Source organism: Schistocerca piceifrons, chromosome 5, assembly GCF_021461385.2.
Source record: "Schistocerca piceifrons isolate TAMUIC-IGC-003096 chromosome 5, iqSchPice1.1, whole genome shotgun sequence".
NCBI lineage: Eukaryota > Metazoa > Arthropoda > Insecta > Orthoptera > Acrididae > Schistocerca > Schistocerca piceifrons.
Window position 1 is genome coordinate 131,086,363 of NC_060142.1, and position 23,737 is coordinate 131,110,099.

The following is a 23,737-nucleotide window of genomic DNA, read 5'->3' on the forward strand; positions in this document are numbered from 1 at the left end:
ACTGTTCTGTCAAGTTGCATTGCCTTGTGGCTTTCCTGTCTTTGATGTAGAATTATATGTGATCTTGCGGGCACTGGAGCAGATGAGACGTGCTTTGAATACTAAATTTCTTGTCTGTTCCAATTCGCTGAATGCCGTTCACTCTCTACAACGCTCGTACACAGTAAATAAAGTAATCCAGAATATCCAGGATGCCCTCCTCTAACTACAATGGCTGGGGAATGTAGTGTCTTTCCACTGGGTACCAGGGCACATGGCTATTGTGGGGAATAAAAAGATGGATGTAGCAGCCAGGGAGGTGTGTCGCAGTTCTCAGTTATTTTAGTGTGCCATCCCCCTGCATGCTATCTTGTCATTGTTGAGGTACAGAGTGATGCATCAGTGGGAAGACGAGTAGCTGGAAGTGACAGATAATAATCCGCATCTAATAAAGCCCAGTAGGTGGTGGTGCGGCAGTGGCGTACCTCTGCTCAGCCACGAAGATGAGATGAGGTCGTCCTTACTTGTCTTTGCATAGGCCACAGCCCTCTGACACATGGCTTCTTGATCCAATGAGAGGAGCCTCCAGATGTGTGGTGCTTGTAGCATACAGATCACTCTGCACCACATTTTACTGGTCTCTGTTTTATATGTCGACCAGAGGTCAGTGGCAGATTTGCCCTCCGTTTTAAATGACATTGAAATGAATGTGGTTAGAGTTTTAAGGTTTTGTGATCTGTCCAGCTTGTTTCCAAAAATTTAGGGAGATGATGTTAATGTGTTAACAGGGTAACTGGCTCATTTGAATTAATTTTTTTTGTGCTGTGTCATTTTACTTATGTTTTCATCCCAGTTGTGGCACCTTTCATAATTTTTCCTTTGCTTTATGGTGTGTGTTTTATTGTGTGTGGATCAATATTGAGTGAGGTTGGAGCAGGCAAGTGAGTGACTTGCATTTTTAGACCTTTTACCCACATTAATTTCTTTCAATGTTTGTAAGGGCACTGGTAACCTTGCCATTCAGCACCTGTAAATCCCCCCCCCCCCCCCCCCAAAAAAAAAAAAAAAAAAAAAAAAAAAAAATCACACACACACACACACACACACACAGTAATCCATAGATACTGAGGGTGGATGTATTACACAAGGTAATGTCCACCACAGTTTTAAATATTGCCGAGTATTGCTGTGCCATTTAAGAGAAGTACCACAGGCTCTAATTTAGAGTTGCTCAATGGATCCAGTTGCTGATGAAAATTCTCTCAAGATCCCCTGAGTGTGCAGCTGCTAAAGGTCAATAGTGCTTACAGCATTCAATGCTCCATATATTTTCTACCATTCAATCACAATAAAAAACTTATCCCATCATTCAGTGAGGAAATTGGGATTTGAAGGGTAAATGAATATGAAAGGAATCCAGGAAATTAGAGGTACCATGAGAGTTGTATCAAGGTAAACTAACATCAACTCCTTAACACATTTGTATAAAATTATGCCAACCATTAATTTCGGTGTTAAATTGACTGGAAAGTTATTTATTATGCAGCGTGAAGTTGGAGGTGCTGTGCTACCTGAAATTCTTTCTTGTGTGCATGATCTTGCAAAATCAGTGGGGAATATTTAAGTCACAGCAAACAAGAGTTGAGAAAGTGGCATAAGGGAACTACAACTATGGTATGAGCACTGCTTTTGGCCAATAGCTGGTCAAAATAACTTGTTTTTGCTTGATTCCTTGTCTGTGTGTAAAAGTCATACTCCTTTATAGCAAACTGTCCCTCCTGAAAAATGTGTGACATTGCAGTTCATAACACTTGGAACCACTGGACAAATTCAGCCTCTGGATGTTTGTTTTTTCCATGCCTATAAAACATATTATTGCGCTATTTAGAGCTACATCTTAAAGGATAGCCATTTTTATGATAAGCTCCATGATGGACCGTTTTGCATTTGACTACATGCCATCACATTCCATGAATTCTCGTCACCTCATTACACCAATATGATTCTATATGTGTTCTTTAAGAGTGATACATAGCTGAACATCGTGCATGCATTGTAACTCACAAGGACTTCACCTTCAATCCTGATGATGCAAATCTTTGTGATCACTCTGACATGCCATTTTTCATTCAGTGTTCGTGGTGCAGGTTAATGCTTTGTTTTGAATGTTGATGTTGTCCATTTTGTGAATTGTAATACATATATCTCGTAGGAGGTTGATCTCTGCACCACCCAGACATTCATTTGTATTGCCCTCCTGATGGACATAACGTGTCATTAGCAGCTAATATTTTTCCTATCAGAACTTTTAACACAAGACTTTCAAATGAGCCTTACTGAAGATTGAACTTGTGACATTGCACTCAAGGGATTCCTTGTGCAAAAATCAGATTGTGAATTTATCATATCAAAATAAGTCTGTGAGCAATGTAATAATAAAGGACTGTCTACTACTGTGTTTTGGGACATCAGTGTCGAAACACTGTTGAGGGCCTAAAAAAAAAAATGGAAGTTTGCTCTACATACTCTGCAAGTAAACTTGAGAGCTGTACTAGTATTTAATCAGTAAAGGATAAATTTATTTATTTAACGTGAATTCCTTGTGTGCCCAAACACAATTGCTGCCTCTTTGAAGTTGAAGTGTGCAAAGCAATACCCTTTCTTCAGCAGTGTTTAAGGTCAACATTTCAGCATGACAGAATTGTAGCACATAATGTTCCTGTGATTCTAAATTGCATAGCGAATAGCGTTTCTTACATGGCTTGGCTATTAGATTTGTTCATTCATTCATTCTTTCTTTCTTTCCTTTATTGTGTTCCTTGGATTCTGTATAAAAAATAATTTTGAGGAATGTAGAATGAGGCAAGCTACATATTAATAAAGAGAATCCGCTGTTAGAAACTGCATTAACAAGTAACTGTTATTAAATTTGTGTTGGTTATTTGCATCTGCACAAGCCAAGTTTAACACCGTAGAATCAGTAGGACAGCTGCTGCTTACTTGGCTACATTAAACAGCTGTCTCTTGCTTCTAGCTTATCATCTCCTCAATCACATTTGTATTTATAGTAGAACAACTGTTATCTTAATGTGTAACAATACAGGCTCGTTTACTACTAGTATTGCTACCCACCATGCAGTTAATAGAAAGTTTATGTTCTTTAATGCAGATTATCAAATAATTTGTAAAAGAACTGGCTGATAAAATTGTTTTTAATGTTCATTTTAATTTGTAGGAATTTCCAGTTTCTTACTTTTTTCTGGTGGAGTACATATGTGTAATAACTTGCCAAGTTGAACAAATATATTTCAAGGAAGACACAATACATGAAAGTCAGAGATCAAGTAAACAGAGTGAGACGTGTGTACACTTTAACAGTAAAATCATAACTGAGTCCAAGTCTAGTGGCTGCTGGCTGCTTAGGTGGCGCTGCTGCTGCTGCATGTTTGGCAGTCAGCGCCGCATGTAGAGGACGCGCATAACAGCGCGGTGGCACTTTGAAAGATCGTCGAGTCACAGCACTTTTCCCCCCTTTGAATTTTTTGCACAGGTCTCGATGGAGGTGGTCTGTAGATTGCTAATGTCCATAGGTGTTGTTTGACTGGCCGTAAAGTCTCGAGGAGGAGGCTTCCCGTATGGACGGAAGTGTCCCTAATGATAACGGGTCAAGATGACAGGAGACATGGGGGTCGAATCTACTGGGGCCCCGTGCATCAATCTGCCTGTTGTGGCAAGTCTGGTTGTTATAACAGGAGACATGGGCGATGTGTCCACGTCCGTAGGAGAAGGAGGCGAGTAGTGTTGCTCCGACAGATGATGGTCATCTGGTTCCTGCATGGGCATGTCTCCTGGTGGCATCAGTCCTTATGCTGGGACCGATATGTTGGTGAGAGGACTGCATTGTGAGTAATGAGAGAGTCCAGTATCTTGAGCATCAGGTAGAGCCGAAGGAGGTGTAGCGGCATCCGGAAAAGGCGTTGCCGGCACACAAGGCCGAAGCTGGTCCGAATGACGCACTGCAACACCCATGTCCATCTGTATTTCATACAGGCAATGGCCACGGTGTCGTAAGATGTGGCCAGGACACCATTTTGGCCACCTGCCATATCCCCGTACCCATACAAGGTCGGCGGCAGTGAACCGGCCAACCGAAGGCACCTGCGGCCGTGAGGTGGAAGGCCGCAGAAGATGAAGTAGCGTGTGGGGCTGTTGGCCATGTAAGAGTCAGCCGGGCTGTGGTCGCCCATGGGGGTGAAACGGTAAGAAGCCAGAAATTGGAGAAGCGCGTCATCAGCAGAAGAAGTCAGTGGTTTCGTCATCTGAGCCTTAAATGTGCGGACCAGTCATTCAGCCTCACTGTTTGGCTGTGGATGGGACGGAGGGGCCTTGACATGCATGACGCTGTGATGGGCACAAAAATCTGCAAAATCGGAAGAGACAAATTGCGGACCATTATCAGTAACAAGAGTAGAGGGAAGGCCTTCCAAAGAGAAAATGTGAGCTAGAGCATTGGTAGTTGCCGTGGTGGTAGGCGACGTGCAACAGTCAATGAAAGGGAAGTTAGAGTAGGCGTCAATAACGAGAAGCCAATAAGTATCTAAAAAAGGTCCCGCGAAGTCAGCATGAATATGCTCCCAGGGCTTCTTAGGCGAAGGCCACGGTGGCAAAGATGAGTTCGGGGCAGTGGCCTGTGACGCACAAGGGCTGCAGGCGATTTCAGAGTCGATGCCCGGCCAGTACACATGACGGCGCGCCAGAGATGTTGTGCGAGAGACACCCCAGTGCCCTTGGTGAAGGAGGCGCAAGACCGAAGCACGCAAAGACACAGGTACCACAACATGCAGCAAAGCATTTTCGGTGGAAAGGAGGATAACACCGTCCCTAGCCGTGAGGCAGTAACGCAAAGCGTAGTAGTTCCGCAACGGATCAGAAGTCTTAGCGGATGGACGATCTGGCCAACCCATCTGAATACAGCGTAAAACCCAGGAGAGGGTAGGGTCAGAAACTGTAGCAGCCGCCAGCCGGTCCCTGGTGATGGGGAACCCGTCCACAACCCGCTGCTCAGCAACATCCAGGACATCCAGGTGGAAACATAAAAGTTCGTCCCTATCGAATGCCAGATCAGGACCCATGGGAAGGCGAGACAGTGCATCAGCATTCGCATGTTGAGCCGTCGGCCGGAAATGAATCTCATAATTGAAACGAGACAAGCAAAGAGCCCAAAAACGAGACAAGCAAAGAGCCCAATGCTGGAGGCGTCCAATAACATTTGAAAATTCAATACTCCACAAAATTATGTAAGTAGAGAGGTAAAAATTCACGCATGTGCTTGAAATGACATGAGGTTTCATTGAAACCAAAAAAAGTGCACAAAATGACCAACAAATGGAGCTTTGTATGATACAAAAGGAAAAATTAGCATAACAGTTGATTTTTAGAGAGGGCGATGTTCTTTAATTGCTCATCATGTTGGCTGTCCTTCATTGGCAATACCTTTAGTCGAGGAAAAATGTTGTGAACAGCACTGTACAGCATGTCAGTAGGTGTGGTGAGAAAAAGCTGATGTATGGTTTTGTCTTTTAGCATCCCTCATGAGGTCGGATAATAATGGTAGACTTGTGACTTCAGGTAAACCCACAACCAAAAATGACATGAATTGAGGTCTGAGGACCTGGAAGGCCAAGCATGATGGAAGTGGTACCTCAGCACATGATCCTAACTAAAAAATGCATGCAAGAGATCTTTCAGACACGTAGCAGTATGGAGTGGAGCATTGTCCTTCATAAAAGTCGTACCTTCCAGCAGATGTTTATCAGCTAGGCTAGGGATGATGCAGTTCTGTAATATATCGGGGCATATCTCACACCCGTCACTCTATGACAGTTTGAAAAGCAGCACCCCACATTTTCTTGAGAAGAAAAAGGGTCTGATCTTGATTGATATGGTAAACCCATACCACACTGCGACTTTCTCATCACACAGTGGGATTTCCATGACAGTTCTAGAATTTTCGGTAGCCCAAATCCTGCAGTTGGGAGTATACACAGACCCTGGGAGTGTAAAATGGGTTTCGTTGGTCCACAACACACTGGGCAACCAGTCGTCTTTTTCCCCCATTTTTTGAAATGCCCACACCGCAAATGCTCTCTGCGTCACATAATCGATGGCTAACAGTTCATGAGGACACTCGATTTTATATGGATAGCATTGGAGGGTACACATTAGTGTTATCCAAACAGTACTGCATGGAATGTTGGTGCAACATTTGGCTTTCAAGAATACTGACTTCACCAGGAGGACATGAACCCATTAAGGTCTCCATTTCTTCCTGAACTGTCGTCCTAACCGCCGTCTGCTTCATGTCTGCTGTGCGGCAAGCTACCTTAATTTAAATATTAACTGTATTTTTCTTACTTGTCACTTCTTCTTCCATGTGTTTTTGCTTTTAGGAAGCTTTAATTGTCGAGTGCTATTAATAGTGTTCCATAGATTTCGTGTTCGTTTTGAATACAGTCAGAGAGAGTCCCTTTAGTCAACCATAGTGCCAGTAGTGCTAGTGTTTGGTTTCAATGCAGTCCAGAGACAGGTAGTGCTATTTTCATTGTTTTCTACAAGAAGTGGCTAGCAATCACAGTTAGTCAATAATCAGCCGCCTTTAGTGAATTAGCAGTCTAGTTAAAAGTTGATTAACTCTCTTCAATAAATTGATTCCTTAGGATGGATAGTCTGTGTGACTGCTGTGTACGGACACAGGAGGATCTGGCCACTGTTCGTGAACAGCTGAACGTGTTGATGGCCGCGGTCAGCCATCTTCAGGCTGCTGCCTCGGAGTGTAGCGGCAGTGGGGAGTCTGGTGTGTCGCAAGGTACACCCCAGGTGTTACATGCTTCACCCACTGTCCCTGCTGTCGAGACATCTTTGCGGGTACCGGGTGCGGTTCGGCCACCCTCTCCCCAAGGGGAGTGGCGGGTTCAGCGGCATTCGCGGCGCACGAAGCGGAGGGTAAATGTGGAGGCTGGCCGTGTGGCATCGTCCGCTCTGCCTGTGAGTGGACATGTGGCTGCTCCTTCAGCAAGGTCCGAGCAGGCACATGGGGGGAGGGGTTTATTAGTTATTGGGAGCTCCAACGTTAGGCGGATGATGAAGCCCCTTAGGGAAATAGCGGAAAGGTCGGGTAAGAAGGCCAGTGTTCACTCTGTCTGCTTGCCGGGGGGTCTCATCCGAGATGTGGAGGAGGCCCTACCGGCGGTGATAGAGAGCACTGGGTGCACCCGACTGCAAATTCTTGCTCATGTCGGCACCAATGACTCCTGCCGTCTGGGTTCAGAGGTCATCCTCAGTGCGTACAGGCGGTTGGCGGTATTGGTGAAGGCGGAAAGCCTCGCTCGCGGGGTGGAATCAGAGCTAACTATTTGTAGTATCGTTCCCAGAACCGATCGCGGTCCTCTGGTTTGGAGCCGAGTGGAAGGCTTAAACCAGAGGCTCAGACGATTCTGCGGAGATCTGGGGTGCAAATTTCTCGACCTCCGCTATCGGGTGGAGAAATGTAGGGTCCCCCTGAATAGGTCAGGTGTGCACTACACGCCGGAAGCGGCTACAAGGGTAGCGGAGTACGTGTGGAGTGCACATGTGAGTTTTTTAGGTTAGAGAATTCCCTCCCTAGGCCGACAAGACGCCTCCTCTGACACGGCAAGGTAGGAGTAGGCAAAATGCAACAGGGAATAACAATATTAATGTGCTAATAGTAAACTGCAGGAGCGTCTATAGAAAGGTCCCAGAACTGCTCTCATTAATAAACGGTCACAATGCCCATATAGTACTAGGGACAGAAAGTTGGCTGAAACCAGACGTAAACAGTAATGAAATCCTAAACTCAGATTGGAATGTATACCGCAGAGACAGGCTGGACAGTGAAGTGGGAGGCGTGTTTATAGCGATAAGAAGTGCAATAGTATCGATGGAAATTGACGGAGATCCGAAATGTGAAATGATTTGGGTGAAGGTCACGGTTAAAGCAGGCTCAGACATGATAATTGGATGTCTCTATAGGCCCCCTGGCTCAGCAGCTGTTGTGGCTGAGCACCTGAAGGATAATTTGGAAAATATTTTGAGTAGATTTCCCCACCATGTTATAGTTCTGGGTGGAGATTTTAATTTGCCGGATATAGACTGGGAGACTCAAATGTTCATAACGGGTGGCAGGGACATAGAATCCAGTGAAATTTTTTTAAGTGCTTTATCTGAAAACTATCTTGAGCAGTTAAACAGAGAACCGACTCGTGGCGATAACATATTAGACCTTCTGGTGACAAACAGACCCGAACTATTTGAAACAGTTTACGCAGAACAGGGAATCAGCGATCATAAAGCGGTTACGGCATCGATGATTTCAGCCGTAAATAGAAATATTAAAAAAGGTAGGAAGATTTTTCTGTTTAGCAAAAGTGACAAAAAGCAGATTACAGAGTACCTGACGGCTCAACACAAAAGTTTTGTCTCAAGTACAGATAGTGTTGAGGATCAGTGGACAAAGTTCAAAACCATCGTACAATATGTGTTAGATGAGTATGTGCCAAGCAAGATCGTAAGAGATGGAAAAGAGCCACGGTGGTACAACAATGGAGTTAGAAAACTGCTGCGGAAGCAAAGGGAGCTTCACAGCAAACATAAACATAGCCAAAGCCTTGCAGACAAACAAAAATTACGCGAAGTGAAATGTAGTTTGAGGAGGGCTATGCGAGAGGCGTTCAACGAATTCGAAAGTAAACTTCTATGTACTGACTTGGCAGAAAATCCTAAGAAATTTTGGTCTTATGTCAAAGCGGTAGGTGGATCAAAACAAAATGTCCAGACACTCTGTGACCAAAATGGTACTGAAACAGAGGATGACAGACTAAAGGCCGAAATACTAAATGTCTTTTTTCCAAAGCTGTTTCACAGAGGAAGACTGCACTGTAGTTCCTTCTCTAGATTGTCACACAGATGACAGAATGGTAGATATCGAAATAGACGACAGAGGGATAGAGAAACAATTAAAATCGCTCAAAAGAGGAAAGGCCGCTGGAACTGATGGGATACCAGTTCGATTTTACACAGAGTATGTGAAGGAACTTGCCCCCCTTCTTGCAGCGGTGTGCCGTAGGTCTCTAGAAGAGCGTAGCGTTCCAAAGTATTGGAAAAGGGCACAGGTCATCCCCGTTTTCAAGAAGGGATGTCGAACAGATGTGCAGAACTATAGGCCTATATCTCTAATGTCGATCAGTTGTAGAATTTTGGAACACGTATTATGTTCGAGTATAATGACTTTTCTGGAGACTAGAAATCTACTCTGTAGGAATCAGCATGGGTTTCGAAAAAGACGGTCGTGTGAAACCCAGCTCGCGCTATTCGTCCACAAGACTCAGAGGGCCATAGACACGGGCTCACAGGTAGATGCCGTGTTTCTTGGCTTCCGCAAGGCGTTCGATACGGTTCCCCACAGTCGTTTAATGAACAAAGTAAGAGCATATGGACTATCAGACCAATTGTGTGATTGGATTGAGGAGCTCCTAGATAACAGAACGCAGCATGTCATTCTCAATGGAGAGAAGTCTTCCGAAGTAAGAGTGATTTCAGGTGTGCCGCAGGGGAGTGTCATAGGACCGTTGCTATTCACAATATACATAAATGACCTGGTGGATGACATCGGAAGTTCACTGAGGCTTTTTGCAGATGATGCTGTGGTGTATCGAGAGGTTGTAACAATGGAAAATCGTACTGAAATGCAGGAGGATCTGCAGCGAATTGACGCATGGTGCAGGGAATGTCAATTGAATCTCAATGTAGACAAGTGCAATGTGCTGCGAATACATAGAAAGATAGATCCCTTATCATTTAGCTACAAAATAGCAGGTCAGCAACTGGAAGCAGTTAATTCCATAAATTATCTGGGAGTACACATTAAGAGTGATTTAAAATGGAATGATCATACAAAGTTGATCGTCGGTAAAGCAGATGCCAGACTGAGATTCATTGGAAGAATCCTAAGGAAATGCAATACGAAAACAAAGGAAGTAGGTTACAGTACGCTTGTTCGCCCACTGCTTGAATACTGCTCAGCAGTGTGGGATCCGTACCAGATAGGGTTGATAGAAGAGATAGAGAAGATCCAACGGAGAGCAGCGCGCTTCGTTACAGGATCATTTAGTAATCGCGAAAGTGTTACGGAGATGATGGATAAACTCCAGTGGAAGACTCTGCAGGAGAAACACTCAGTAGCTCGGTACAGGCTTTTGTTAAAGTTTCGAGAACATACCTTCACCGAAGAGTCAAGCAGTATATTGCTCCCTCCTACGTATATCTCGCGAAGAGACCATGAGGATAAAATCAGAGAGATTAGAGCCCACACAGAAGCATACCGACAATCCTTCTTTCCACGAACAATACGAGACTGGAATAGAAGGGAGAACCGATAGAGGTACTCAGGGTACCCTCCGCCACACACCGTCAGGTGGCTTGTGGTGTATGGATGTAGATGTAGATGTAGGTGTAGATGAACTGTCTGAGCAGCAGTAGCACTTCGACTGGTTGTGCACTATGGAGCTGCCTAAATAACTATTGGTGTCGAATTCATGAACATTTTCTTCACAGTGGCACTTGTCACAGGACAGTTACCCATTGGAATACACTTCTTATGAATATAGGATCGTAAAGCTGCAGTAGCGAATTCTGCATTCTGATTGTAAAGCTTCACCAATGGTGCCTTTTCTGGTAAAGTCAACATGCTGCAATTGCTGGCACTTCTGACTTCCCCTTTCACTGCAGCTCATTTTATACGTGATTCTGATGCGGTGTGACTGATGTGTTGCTGTCCAGCACCATGTGTTGGCCAGTTTTTGTGTTCGTTTTTAGTGTCAATAAAACTTCATGTCATTTCAGACAAGTGTGTCAATTTTTACCTCTCAACCTACATTACTCCACGAATTAGTGCATTTTCAAATGTTAACGGACTTTTGGGTTCATTCCAAACTGAAAGTCTCCATTAGTTAACATGTTTTCTCCATTTTAGCTTATTAACTGATTAAAGTAAGTCTTAAAATTTTTACTGTGAATCGGTTGTAGACCTGTAGTGTCTGATGTGGTTGAGTTTTGACCCTTGTTGATTGTTGTTCGTATCGTAATTTCCTTGCATGCTGTGGGGTTCCTTAGTGGACACAGCAGCTAGGAACAGGTGCTGTACACAAACAGAGAATTTAGATATTAATTTACTCTATATCTAATATGAAATAGTAAAAATAATAGGTAACTTTGTCGCTGTTGTTGCAGCTTGTGTCGCTAATGGCAGTTTGAATGCAGAACTATATACAGATACAAAAGACGTATAAAGCTGTCAGTTTTCAATACAATGTCTATTCAGAAGATGTTGAGTCCTGGCCACTATCTAGGTCTGTAAATGTTATTCAACTGACAAAACACACAAAATGGGCTCAGTGCTTGAATGTTTGAACTAAAGTACACCCACTGCTGGAGTTCTGTATAGGGGATGCTTTCATGTCATTGGCAGTGGTGTAATCATCAGTGGCAGCACCCTCGTGCTGCTGTGGTGGCTGTACAAGGTGTACAACTTTGCTTCCGCTGTTTGCCGATAGGTGGCGACAGCGGTGAGTAGCGGTCAAAAGAAACAGATCGCAGATGTCAGGCAGTTAGCTTGGACCTCGATCACCATAACCTCATTCAAACATTAGTCGATTTGTGTCTGCATCATAAAGTTGTTCTTGATTGAAAATGTCAGTTTACGAGCCTAATTCTCATCATTTGCGGGAAGTGTTACAGTTTTGTTTCAATATGAAGAAAACAGTGGCTGAGTCTCATTGAATGCTCTCGAGTACATACGGTAAGGGCGCTATTAGTGAAGGAACGTCTCGTGAGTGGTTTCAACGCTTCAAGAACAGTTATTTGAAAGTCGTAGACCGGCATAGTGATGGAAGAGAGAATGTTTTCGAAGATGAGAATTGGAGACATTGCCGAGTGAAGACTCGCGTCAAACTTGAGAAGAATAGGCACGATTAGTGGGAGTGACACAGCAAGCCATTTCAAAACATCTCAAGGCTGTGGGCATGATTCAGAAAGAAGTGACTTGGGTGCTGTGTGAGCTGAAACCGAGAGACATTAAACGGCGTTTGTGTATTTGTGAACAGTTGCTTCAGAGGCAAAAACGGAAGGAATTTCTGCATCGCATTGTGACCAAGGACGAAAAATGGTTTCATTTCCATAACCCTAAATGTTAAAAATCATGGGGATATCCTGGCCATGCTTCCATGTCGACAGTCAAACCGAATATTAGTGGCTCCAAGATCATGCTCTACATTTGGTGGGACCGGCTCGGCATCATGTACTATGAGGTATTGATCTCATGAAGAAGTCACAAATTGGATCAATTCGTGGATCGCTTCAAAGGATGATCAATTTTTTCAACATGGGGTTCATACACTGCCAAAAGAGCGGAGAAAGTAGTGGCCAGCGATGGAAAATACTTTGAATGATACATGTGTAACCAATTTGTTTCATTAAAACCTCAAATGTTGGGGAAAAAACGATGGAAATAAAGTTGTACACCTTATAGAAATCTCAGCAGCATGACTGGCAGTGTGCGTTTTGAAAGTGCAGCCGACTGGATAGCGGCTAATACCTGATTTTCCCCCCCCCCCAGCTTGAAAAGTACAAGGGAAGGGGAGGCTTGTCCCTTCGTTAGTGATGAAACTGGTTACTTGGATGGGAACAGAGCAGACCAACCAACGTCTCAACATTGCATCTTGCGAGTGCCAAGGAAACTGACCAGGAACACCAGGTGCTGGACTCATCCAACAACATAGACAGGAGCACGTAGAGTGCCGCAAAGCATGCTGGCAACTAGCTGACAGTGATGACATCGGTGTCCATGGGAGAGGCAAGATGTGGGGTTGACAGCAACGATGTCACAGGCAGGCAGGTGAAAACTTCCAAAGGTGAGCCGGCTGCGGGTGAAGGAACCCGCTTGATAAGCTACATAGGAGAATGCATTGTGGTGTACAGATGTGGCTGCATCATGGCAGCTGGACATCGTGCAGTGAAGAAATCTGAAACACTTTGATCTACAGCAGGATCACTGAATTCACAGAGCCATAGCTGATTTTGGTGGTGCAGATATGTGCCTGCACTGCCGCAAATAATATACTGTGCTCTGCCAGCTGATCTGAGAACAACACCAGATTCCCATAAATGTGGCTTGTTACATACTTGATATTGTACCCTTCATATTCAGGTGAAACTTCTTGGTGAAGTCTGAAGCTGGAGGAGAGCGGTAAGGGGGAAGCAAATGCAGCAAGGTCCGATGGTGTCTCCCACGCAAACATTCTACCAGCGAAATGTCAGGAGTGGGCAGAGTACAGTATGAACTTGGAAGAAAAAGGTGGTCCATTGCCAGTAACAATTGTTTGTGGCAAGCCTTCAAAAGAAAATTCAGAAGTGAGCACCACGATAGTGCTGGTGGCATTCATTGAATGCATTGGAATAAGAAAGGAGTTTTTGTTGTAGCTATCGATGGTAATCAAAAAGGGGCCAGCAAAGTCTATATGGGGGTGTTGCCATGGAGTATCAGAATGTGACCACGAGAAAAATTCCTGGCGTGGAGCAATGCCATGAGACTGCAAGCACAAGTGGATCGAGCAGATTGTTGTTCATAAGGCAAGGTTGATGAAGCATTGCATTTTTCAGTCTTTGAACAGCTTGGTCACAGTTCTTGGTCCAATGGAATGGAACATTTTTACATTTGAGATGTATCAGAGGCCCAGCAATTTGTGGCACATTAGGAATGAATTTTATGTAGTAAGTCAATTTTCCAAGAACAGCTTGCAGTTCTAATAAACTATTAGAAGATGGCAAATGCTGAATTGTTTGCAAATGTTTCGTCGAAAGATGAGCACCACCGGCATCAATGACCTGTCCTTAGTACTCAATCCTTGTCAAAAATCTGCAAGTTACAATTAAGGCCTGCCTTGAAGAAGACAGACCACATTTTTAAGTTGTTGTTCCGGTGTTTGTCTGCAGATGATTATGTTGTCAAAACAATTAAAACAAGAATGCACCTTGAATGTTAAGTTGTTTGAGAAATTTTTGAAACAACACCTGTGCGGAAGCACTTCCAAAAGGTAGGTGTTTATATTCAAACAAGGCAACGTGAGTATTCACAACAAATATTTTCTCCATCTCTTTATCCAATGGTAATTGAAGATAGGTTTCTGTAAGATCAATTTTTGACTTTCCTCCCACTAGGTAATCCAAAATTTCCTCAGTACGTGGAAGTGGGTAGGAATCAATGACTGTATGTGAATTTATCATGCATTTGAAATCTGCACAAGATGAATTTTCCCATTTGGCATACAAATGATGATTAAGGATGACGCCCACTGACTTGCTGAAATAGGTTTTAAGACACCAACAGATTCCAGTCTCTGAATATCTGTAGCCACGTCATTGTGTACTATATGAAGCTCAGGGTGTGCTCAGCAAATTTGTTTTGCACTTTAGCTTTCAGTGTAATGTGAGCTTGAAAAACTTTTGCACATTCTAGAATACTGTTGATCAAACGTTGGCACTTGTTGCAGAGTTGTTGAATTGCTGCGTGTGAAACTTTTGTGTCAATGGTATGTACATTGTACTGCATATCTAAACCCAATGAGTCAAACCCATCCATGCCAAAAATATTTGGGCTCATGCTTGAGCAGACTACAGTGAAATGAACTTCCCTAGTCGTGTTTTTGTATTTTGTAGGTAAGTGGCATTTTCCAATCACTGAAGTGCTATAGCCATTACAGGCAGTGAGATGCACACTTGATGTTTGCAAAGGTGATTGGCCAGTATTTTTGTAGGTATCTATATTAAGCATAGTGACGGAAGCTCCGGTACCTCGTTGAAAAGGTGCTGACTGGTTACAAATTTGCAATGTAATCCACAGTTTGTGGTGTATTTGGTGAATAAAATTTCCCATTCCATGTTGTGAAAAACTGTTCTCTGTTTCCACCTGTGCACTGGGTCACTTAAATGAATTTTGAGATTGGGAGAGCCTTTTTGAAATATGTGGTATTTACATTAAACGTATGTGTGTGTGTGTTTTCTGCATTTTCGCTTGCCTGATTTTTGATCAGGGGGATGTGCAAAATCTGAAGATGAAATGATATTGATTTCCATCCGTTCCTGCTCTGCATTATTCCTGCGTGAAACAGAGGAGGCCTTTCTAGTCGTTTGCAGGCAGAGTGGTGTTGTATGCCTCATGCGATGACAGAAATTGCATTCAGTTTGTCTAAAGAAGCAGTATTTTCGATCATGTGTGACATAGCATTTCACACATGACTTTGCTTTGCACAGAGCTGGGGCAGTGTAATTAGTGTTTCGCCAGTGTGGAAAACACTGTATGTAGTGCGTCCAACTCTGTGCACGCAGTGCTGACTTATGAGTGCTGGGGTCAGGGCTGTGGTTGGGGCACGGGTTCTTTGTCTCAAGTGGAGTAATAACTGGTAGACAGAAATCTTGCTCAGCATAACCTTGAACTTCGGATTCATCAGTAACTTGAAGCACTTCACTGAGGCTAAGGTTGTGATGCTTTAGAATTTTGGCCCTCAATCTCTGATCTGATAGATTCTGAAGACTAGCATCATGAATACTGTCTGATGAGTTGCGCCACAGACACAATTGAATTTATGGTCTCTAGTCATGTCCTGCAATTCTCCAATCCATTCTTTATACGATTGATCACTCTGCATTGTATGCAGAAAAATTTATACTGTGCAGCAGCAATCTGTATTTGACTCTTAAAAAATTCATCTAAACTTGCAATTTTGATCTTTCCATGTTTCTTTCTTCTCATCAATCTGTCGGAGTGGTGGAAGCGGCAGCTGAATTCCTTCTTCAACTTCTGGTGCCTTTTGCTGCTGGGCTGCTAGTCCTTGTATAAGGCAAGAAACTGCTGACAGCAGTTCTGTTATTTGTTAACTCTGAAGCTGAACAAGATATGTTAGACACTGCTTGGCACTTAGATGTTGCTCTCCCTGTTTTGCCATGTTGCTATCCCTGGTTTGCCATGATTCCTTAAATTCTCGACTTAAATATTTCAGCTTATATACTTCAACTTGCAGGTACACAAAAATAATTCAGTGGAAAGAAAAAAATTGTTTTACTCTGGTGTCCAAAGCTTCCTGTTCCACTTCCTTTTTCTCGTCGCCAGTCTGTTATAACTTCCTTGCAAACTGTGTGCTTCTTTAGTGAATACTGGAGCAAGGAAAATATACTGTTCATTAACAGAGAATTCAGATATAATCCACAGTTTCAGTTGCTTGAGACTGCAGTCGTGTGTGCGAGCAGCGCGCGCGTGTGTGTGTGTGTGTGTGTGTGTGTGTGTTTGTGTGTGTGTCATCTATTGTTGATGAAGACCTTAATGGCTGAAAGCTTTAATTGTGAGAGTCTTTTTGTTGCACCTATCTGCGACTCAGCACCTCCACTATACAGTGAGTAGCAAATTTCCTTTTCATAATAATGTTACATTCAATCCTGGATTTTCCATTGTTTAATAGTAGATTTGGATGTAGAAATATTCACAGATACAAAAGACATACAAATCTGCCACTGTTCAGTACAGTGCCTATTCAGAAGCTGTTGAGCCCTGGACACCATGAAAATTACTAAATATTGTTCAACTGGCAAACACAAAAAAAGGCTCATTATACGAATGTTCAAACTGAAGTACATCTGCTGCTGGAGCTTTGAAGAGGGGATGCTTGCATGTCATTGGCAGCAGCATAATCGTTCATGGCTGTACCCTCGTGCCACAGTGGCAACTGTAGGAAATGTGGCATTCTTATTTGAAATTGTGGGCAACCAGATAGTGGTCATATGCAGTTCGTTGGTAATTTATATAGGTCAAGGACAAGAGTGTACTCAGTTTTGAAGCATGTGGGAGACCACTTATTATGTTCCCCGATTGTGTGATTACGTTTATTCCTCTGGCACAGTTGGTCAGTGTGACTCCTTGCTTTCCATTATTTAGAAAAGACCTCTAAATATCATTCAAATGTGACCAACCTACATCTATTTCCTGCAGAAATCAATGCCATTGAATTGCCCCTTTGGATCAAGGGAGTGTGGTGAATAATACAGTCGAGTTATAGCTTTCATTACTGCAGCAGCGCATCATGCTACAACATTTTCATCTGTGAGCTCACACAGCTTCTCATAAGAAGTGACTTATTTTAGATTCCCTCTGTGCTCTTTAGTTTAAACTCCTGTATTTCGCACGCGTTTCTGTATTTTCAAGCACAGTTCACGTTTCATTAACTGTCCAGAGTGTATTTCTCCCATATTTAGTATGGATAGAAACTATGACTGCTGTGTTCAGATGCGAATTGAGTTGGAGACACTTTACCTACAGCCACAGGTACTGCTGGCTTCTGTCACACAGCTTGTGGTTGTTGCTAATGGGCATCACTGTAGGGTGCTAGACATGGGGATCCGAGGGATGTCGAGCATGTCCTGTGTGACCCTCAAACAGTCCAGTACTGTGGCCACCCTGGTACTGCCGGCACTAAGGTTGACCCCTCATCCGTGTTTGAGTGGGAGGGTGTTCCAATATGTGGCAAGCAGCAAAAGACTTTCCAAGGGAGCTGATTGGGAGGCCTCTCCAGTTTGTCTGACAAACAGGGTTTGGGTGCTGTCTGTGGCTGACAAAGAACCTGGGCTGATGCACTCACTCTCCCTGTTGGCCCACCAGGTCTGGGTATTCACAGTCAGTGGGATTACTGGTAGTTGTGAAGTTCAACATCGGGCACATAATGGGGCCACATAGGGATATGGTTGCCAAGGAGAGGAAGGAATCCAGTGTATGGATACTGGGAGGAGTCTTTCCAGATGTGGAACGATTCCTTCCGAATGCCACGAAGAGCACAGGATGCAGCCAACTCCAAGTGGTGGCCCATATCAATACTAACGACTTGTGTCGATGTGGATTGGAAGTAATTCTCTCTGGTTTCTGGCAGCTACTGAAGTGATAAAAACTGCCAGTTTTTCTTACGATATGAAGCCAGAGTCCCCCATGTGTAGCATCGCCACAGAACCAACTGTGGTCCTTTGGCACAGAGCTGAGTTGAGGATTTGAATCAGAGGCTCAGATGGTTCCTGCAACTTTGTAGGCTGAGGATTCCTTGACTTGCGTGATAGGGTGCTGGGTTTGTGGGTTCCGCTTAATACACACATCAAACAAAGTTTTGCATCGCTCCAGTTCCCAGAACTCCTTAAGATAGAGGTTGATTGTGAATATTGTATCACAGACGCAGTCCCTTTGACTGTTCAAAGATGTCACAAAACCTGGCCAAAGATGTAAACAACGATGCATGAGCAGCACCTATTAGACGGAGAGGGTCCATCAGGGAATCAGTTCTAGTCATTCCACTAGGAAGGAGGTACACAGCTCGTGTTGTCTGTATTTCACCCATGCCTAGACGGTCAATACCACAGTTCGATCACATCTGCACTGTTACTTTGTGCCAGGAAAGGCTCTCAACAAGAGAAATGTCCAGGCGTCTCAGAGTGAACTAAAACAATGTTGTTCAGACATGGAGGAGATACAGAGAGACAGGAAATCTTGATAATGTGCCTCGTTCAGGCTGCCCAACAGCTACTATAGCAGTGGATGACTGCTACCTATGGATTATGAACCAGAGCAACCCTGACAGTAACGCCACCATGTTGAACAATGCTTTTTGTGCAGCCGCAGGACGTCATGTTACAACTTAAACTGTGCACAGTAGGCTGCACGATGCGCAACTTCACTCCTGAAGTCCATGACGAGGTCCATCTTTGCGGCCACGACACCACACAGCGCGGTACAGATAGGCCGAACAACATGCCGAATGGTTGGCTCGGGATTGGCATCATGTTCTCTTCACCGATGAGTGTCGCATATGCCTTCAATCAGACAATTGTCAGAGATATGTTTTGAGGCAACCCGGTCAGGCTGAACGCCTCAGACACACTGTCCAGCGAGTGCAGCAAGGTGGAGGTTCCCTGCTGTTTTGTGGTGGCATTATGTGGGGCCGACATACACCGCTGGCGCCATAACAGCTGTACGATATGTGAATGCCATCCTCCAGCTGATAGTGCAACCATATTGGCAGCATATTGGCAAGGTATTCGTCCTCATTGACGACTATTCGTGCCACCATCATGCACATCTTGTGAATGACTTCCTTCAGGATGATGAAATCGCTCAACTAGAGTGGCCAGCATGCTCTCCAGACTTGAACTCTATCGGACATGCCTGGGATAGATTGAAAAGGGCTCTTTATGGACGATGTGAACCACCAACCACTCTGAAGGATCTACGCCAAATTGCCATTGAGTAGTGGGGCAGTCTGGACCAATAGTGCCTTGATGAACTTGTGGGCAGTATCCCACAACGAATACAGGCATGCCTCAGTGCAAGAGGATGTAGGTACTAGAGGTACTAGTGTGTACAGCAGTCTGGACCATCACCTCTGAAGGTCTCGCTGTATTTTGGTACAATATGCAATGTGTGGTTTTCATGAACAATAAAAAGGATGGAAATGATGTTTATGTTGATCTCTATTCCAATTTTCTGTATAGGTACTGGTACTCTCAGAACTAAGGTGATGCAAAACTTTTTTTGATGTGTGTAGTTCAGGGGTCCACTACACATGGGTAGTTGGGGATGTGTGGAGGAGAGTGAGCTACTTACAGAAAGGACACCAGGCTACAATTGTGCATGGTAGACACAGGACAAAGGTAGACCTAGCAGCAATTGGTAACGTAGTTGCAAATTGTCGTAGCTGTTTTGGGACAGAACCAGAGCCCCTGGTGCTAATAGATAGCACTGAAGTTCAAATTGTTATATGAATGGAAAGCTGGCTAAAGCTGGAAATAAGTTCAGCTGAAATTTTTACGAAGGACCTAACTGTGTTCAGAAAGCTCAGATTAAATACGGTTGGTGCTGGAGTGTTTATTTCTGTTCAAAATGGTTCAAATGGCTCTGAGCACTGTGGGACTCAACTGCTGAGGTCATTAGTCCCCTAGAATTTAGAACTAGTTAAACCTAACTAACCTAAGGACATCACAAACATCCATGCCCGAGGCAGGATTCGAACCTGCGACCGTAGCGGTCTTGTGGTTCCAGACTGCAGCGCCTTTAACCGCACGGCCACTTCGGCCGGCTGTTTATTTCTGTCAGAAGTAGTTTACATTGTAGTGTAATTGAAGTAAATATTTTCTGCGAGTATGGGTTTGGGTAGAGGTTATACTTAACAACTTGAATAACTTAGTTGTTAGTACCTTTTATTGACCATCGACCCAGATGATACAGTTGTTGAACAGTTCATAGAAATTTAGATTGACTCTTACAGAGAAGACAACAGCAACTTTTTACAATGCTATTTATTTATTTAAATAGTGCCATTACCTGTTTCGAACCAAAAGGTTCATCTCCAGATGGCTAGTTCATGTTAAGATACATTTTACATTAGCTTTCACTTCTTGTATTCCCAGGTAATGAAATTTCCATGGGGTGATGGTATCAAAAAAACCAGGCCATTATGTTCCAGTGCTGACTGCCTGTGATCATGCAGCAGCAAAGACTGTATGATGCACTTTTTTTAAGTATATTTATACACGTAATCCGATGCACCACTCACACGCCAAGAATGGTTGCAATATCACCATCTTTGTGTACATACTTCCATGTGGTGAAATTTCTTGGTGTGTGAGTGGTGCTTGAGGTTATGTGTATTAATACACTTACCCACATGGCACCATCCTACACAAACCTTTTCATGTACCATCTAGAGGAATCTTTGTGACCTGGATTGAGGGTGAGGTCGTTCTATCCACATTCCTCCAGAGCCTCAACACCTTCTGCTTCATTCGCTTCACCTAGTCCTCCTCAAGCCAACAAGCCACCTTCTTCGATGTTGACCTCCACCTCAGAGATGGCTACATCAGTACCTCCATCCATATCAAACCTACCAACTACCAGCAATACCTCCCCTCCAGCAGCTGCCCCCAATTCCAGATCAAGAAATCCCTTCCATAAGGCCTAGCTACCCATGGGCATCACATCTGTAGTGATGAGCAGTCCCTCTTAAAATATACAAGGATCTCACTGAGGCCTTTGGAGAACGTAATTACCCTCTCAACATTGTACAGAAACAGATTTCCTGTGCTTTGTCTCTCCAGTTACCCAGCACCTCCCATAGTCTCACTGTCCTGCACAGAGGATCTTTCCCTCATGACTGAGTACCACCCAGGACTGGAGCAACTGAACCACATCCTCTGCCAGAGTTTCGGCTTCCTCTCGCCGTGCCCTGAAATAAGGAATGTCCAGCCCATTGTCCTTCTCACGACCTCCCACAGTGGTATTCCATCATCCACCAAACCTACACAATATCCTTGTCCATCCCTACACAACCTCTGCTCCCAACCCTTTGCGTCATTGCTCATATCCCTGTAACAGACTTAGACGGGATACCTGTCCCATACATCCACCCACTAACACCTACTCCCGTCTGGTCACAATCATCACCTATCCCACCAAGGGCAGGGCTACCAATGAAAACAGTCATGTGATCTACAAGCTAAGCTGCAACCACTTTGTTGCATTCTTTATGGGTATGATAATCGACAAGCTGTCTGTCTTCGTACATCGCCATCGACAAACTGTGGCCAAGAAATGGCTGGACTACCCAGTTGCTGAGCACACTGCCCAAACAACATTCTTCATTTCAGTGACTGCATCACAGCCTTTGCCATCTGGATCCTTTCCTCCAACACCAGCTTTTCAGGATTGTGCAGATGGGAATCCCCCCTACAATATATCCTACATTCTCCTAACCCTCCCGGCCTCATCTTCTCCTGCGTCCGGCCATCCTGATTTACGTTTTCCGTGATTTCCCTAGAATGCTGGGATGGTTCCTTTCAAAGGGCATGGCCGACTTCCTTCCCTAATCCGATGAGACTGATGACCTCGCTGTCTGGTCTCTTCCCCCAAAACAACCCAACCCAACCCAACCCTCGTCTTCATTAATCAGTGTTTTTTAGCCACCTATCCTCTCCCCTGTTCCCATTCCAGCGCTGCACAGCTCTCTGTTCCACCAAAGCACCCACAGAGTTTTTCCTTCTCCCCTTTTCCACTGACCCCCCTCCCCCCGACTGCACCTAACCACCCTACCCCATCCCCACCCCGTCCATGTATGCTCCCACAAGCACCGATTCACTGTCCCTCACCCCTACTCTACTATCCCTCCCCTTCCCCAACCAGTGTCCTTCTTATCCCCAACGCCCAGCTTGCTTCTCCCATTACATGCTGCTACTCACAGTCTGACATTGGCAGCCAGAGACTTTTTTCACGTGTGTGTTAGTTGCATTTGTGTGAATGTGCAAGTGCATGTTGTCTAATTCTGATGAAGGGCTGTTTGGCCAAAAACTTTGTTTGATAGTCTTTTTGTTATGCGTATCTGTAACTTGGTGCCTCCGCTACATGGTAACATCTTTCCTTTTCATAATACTGTCATTATTCCATCCTGGATTTTCCACTTTTTAGTAGGTATGTTATTATTTAGTATCCTGGATTTTCCATTTTTAGTAGGTATGTTATTATTTAGTAATTATTTAGTAGGTATGTTATTTATTACTAATTAGTTGTGTGAAGTGCATGTTTTGGTGATTTGTTGATAATTACATTAGGATATTCCAATATTTTTGCCAACAATATTTTTCATGGGAAATTTCGTGAGAGATGAGAACTGTATTTCAAACTGGAACAGCTGAAATGTTCCCAAAAATTTAATAAAAGTAAACTCTGCTCCAAAGTCAAAGAATCATGTTTCAGACAAACAGGCAGCTTTCTGAGTTGATACATAAACTTTTTTCCTTATAACTTGTATATTGTATATTTATTTAGTCTAACATGTATTTCTTTTGCTTACATTTTCTGGTCTATAATTTCAGTTTGTTGTTACTGAATTCATACACTATAGACAGTCAAATGGACAAGTGGCAAGAACATTCTATGGCAGAGCAATTCCACCCTGGATTTGGTCATCATATAAAACGATAGGAGTGTTTGGATTTGGCGTTGCATGTTCCCACTTGACAACAGACATCGCAAAATATGTTATAGGACGTCTGCGGCCGCATTTCTTTGCCGTATGTGTGCCAAATATTAACTGTACAGAGCCGAAATATATGCACAAATACATTGAGGAATTTACTTGCACTGGTGACCACCCAGAGTTATTCAAAGAAGTCAGGTAATTGCTTATTTTTAATCAAATTATTATACTTTCTGTCACAGGTTTTCAGCACAAATTGTATAGACTCCATCTAAATGTCAGAATGGATATTTGTTTCAGTGGAAGGAAGTTGACTGTAAAATACTATGAATTGGATGTTAACAGTTGTCACTGCTTCCTTCATATTTGAGAAGGCTAATGGCACAAGAACTTATGGTACTGTATATTTCTTTAGGTGCAACATATCTTTAATCTGGTGGTGTTTTTAAATGCTAAGCAGAAGTTATTATTATTGTTTTTAAAGGAGAAATGGATGCCATATCTCCTCATTTTAAGGGGATGTTTGAATGTGCAGTGAACAACTGGCTCTTTCCATTTCTTTACTAGTAATCACCTAGCCGCTTATAACAGAAGAATTATTTTAGACCAATATTTTATTGTGAGCTATGTTAATT

The 23,737-nt window shown here is 43.6% G+C and overlaps 1 protein-coding gene across 2 annotated transcripts in view; it reads left to right on the forward strand.

Moving 5' to 3' along the window:
* Positions 1-23,737, forward strand: part of LOC124798264 (putative phosphatidate phosphatase) — an 86,696-nt gene that overhangs the window by 16,587 nt on the left and 46,372 nt on the right. For both annotated transcript variants that reach the window (XM_047261588.1, XM_047261587.1), the window contains exon 3: positions 22,999-23,300. In XM_047261588.1, the coding sequence (XP_047117544.1) occupies positions 22,999-23,300 (302 nt within the window). The remainder of the gene's footprint in view (positions 1-22,998; positions 23,301-23,737) is intronic.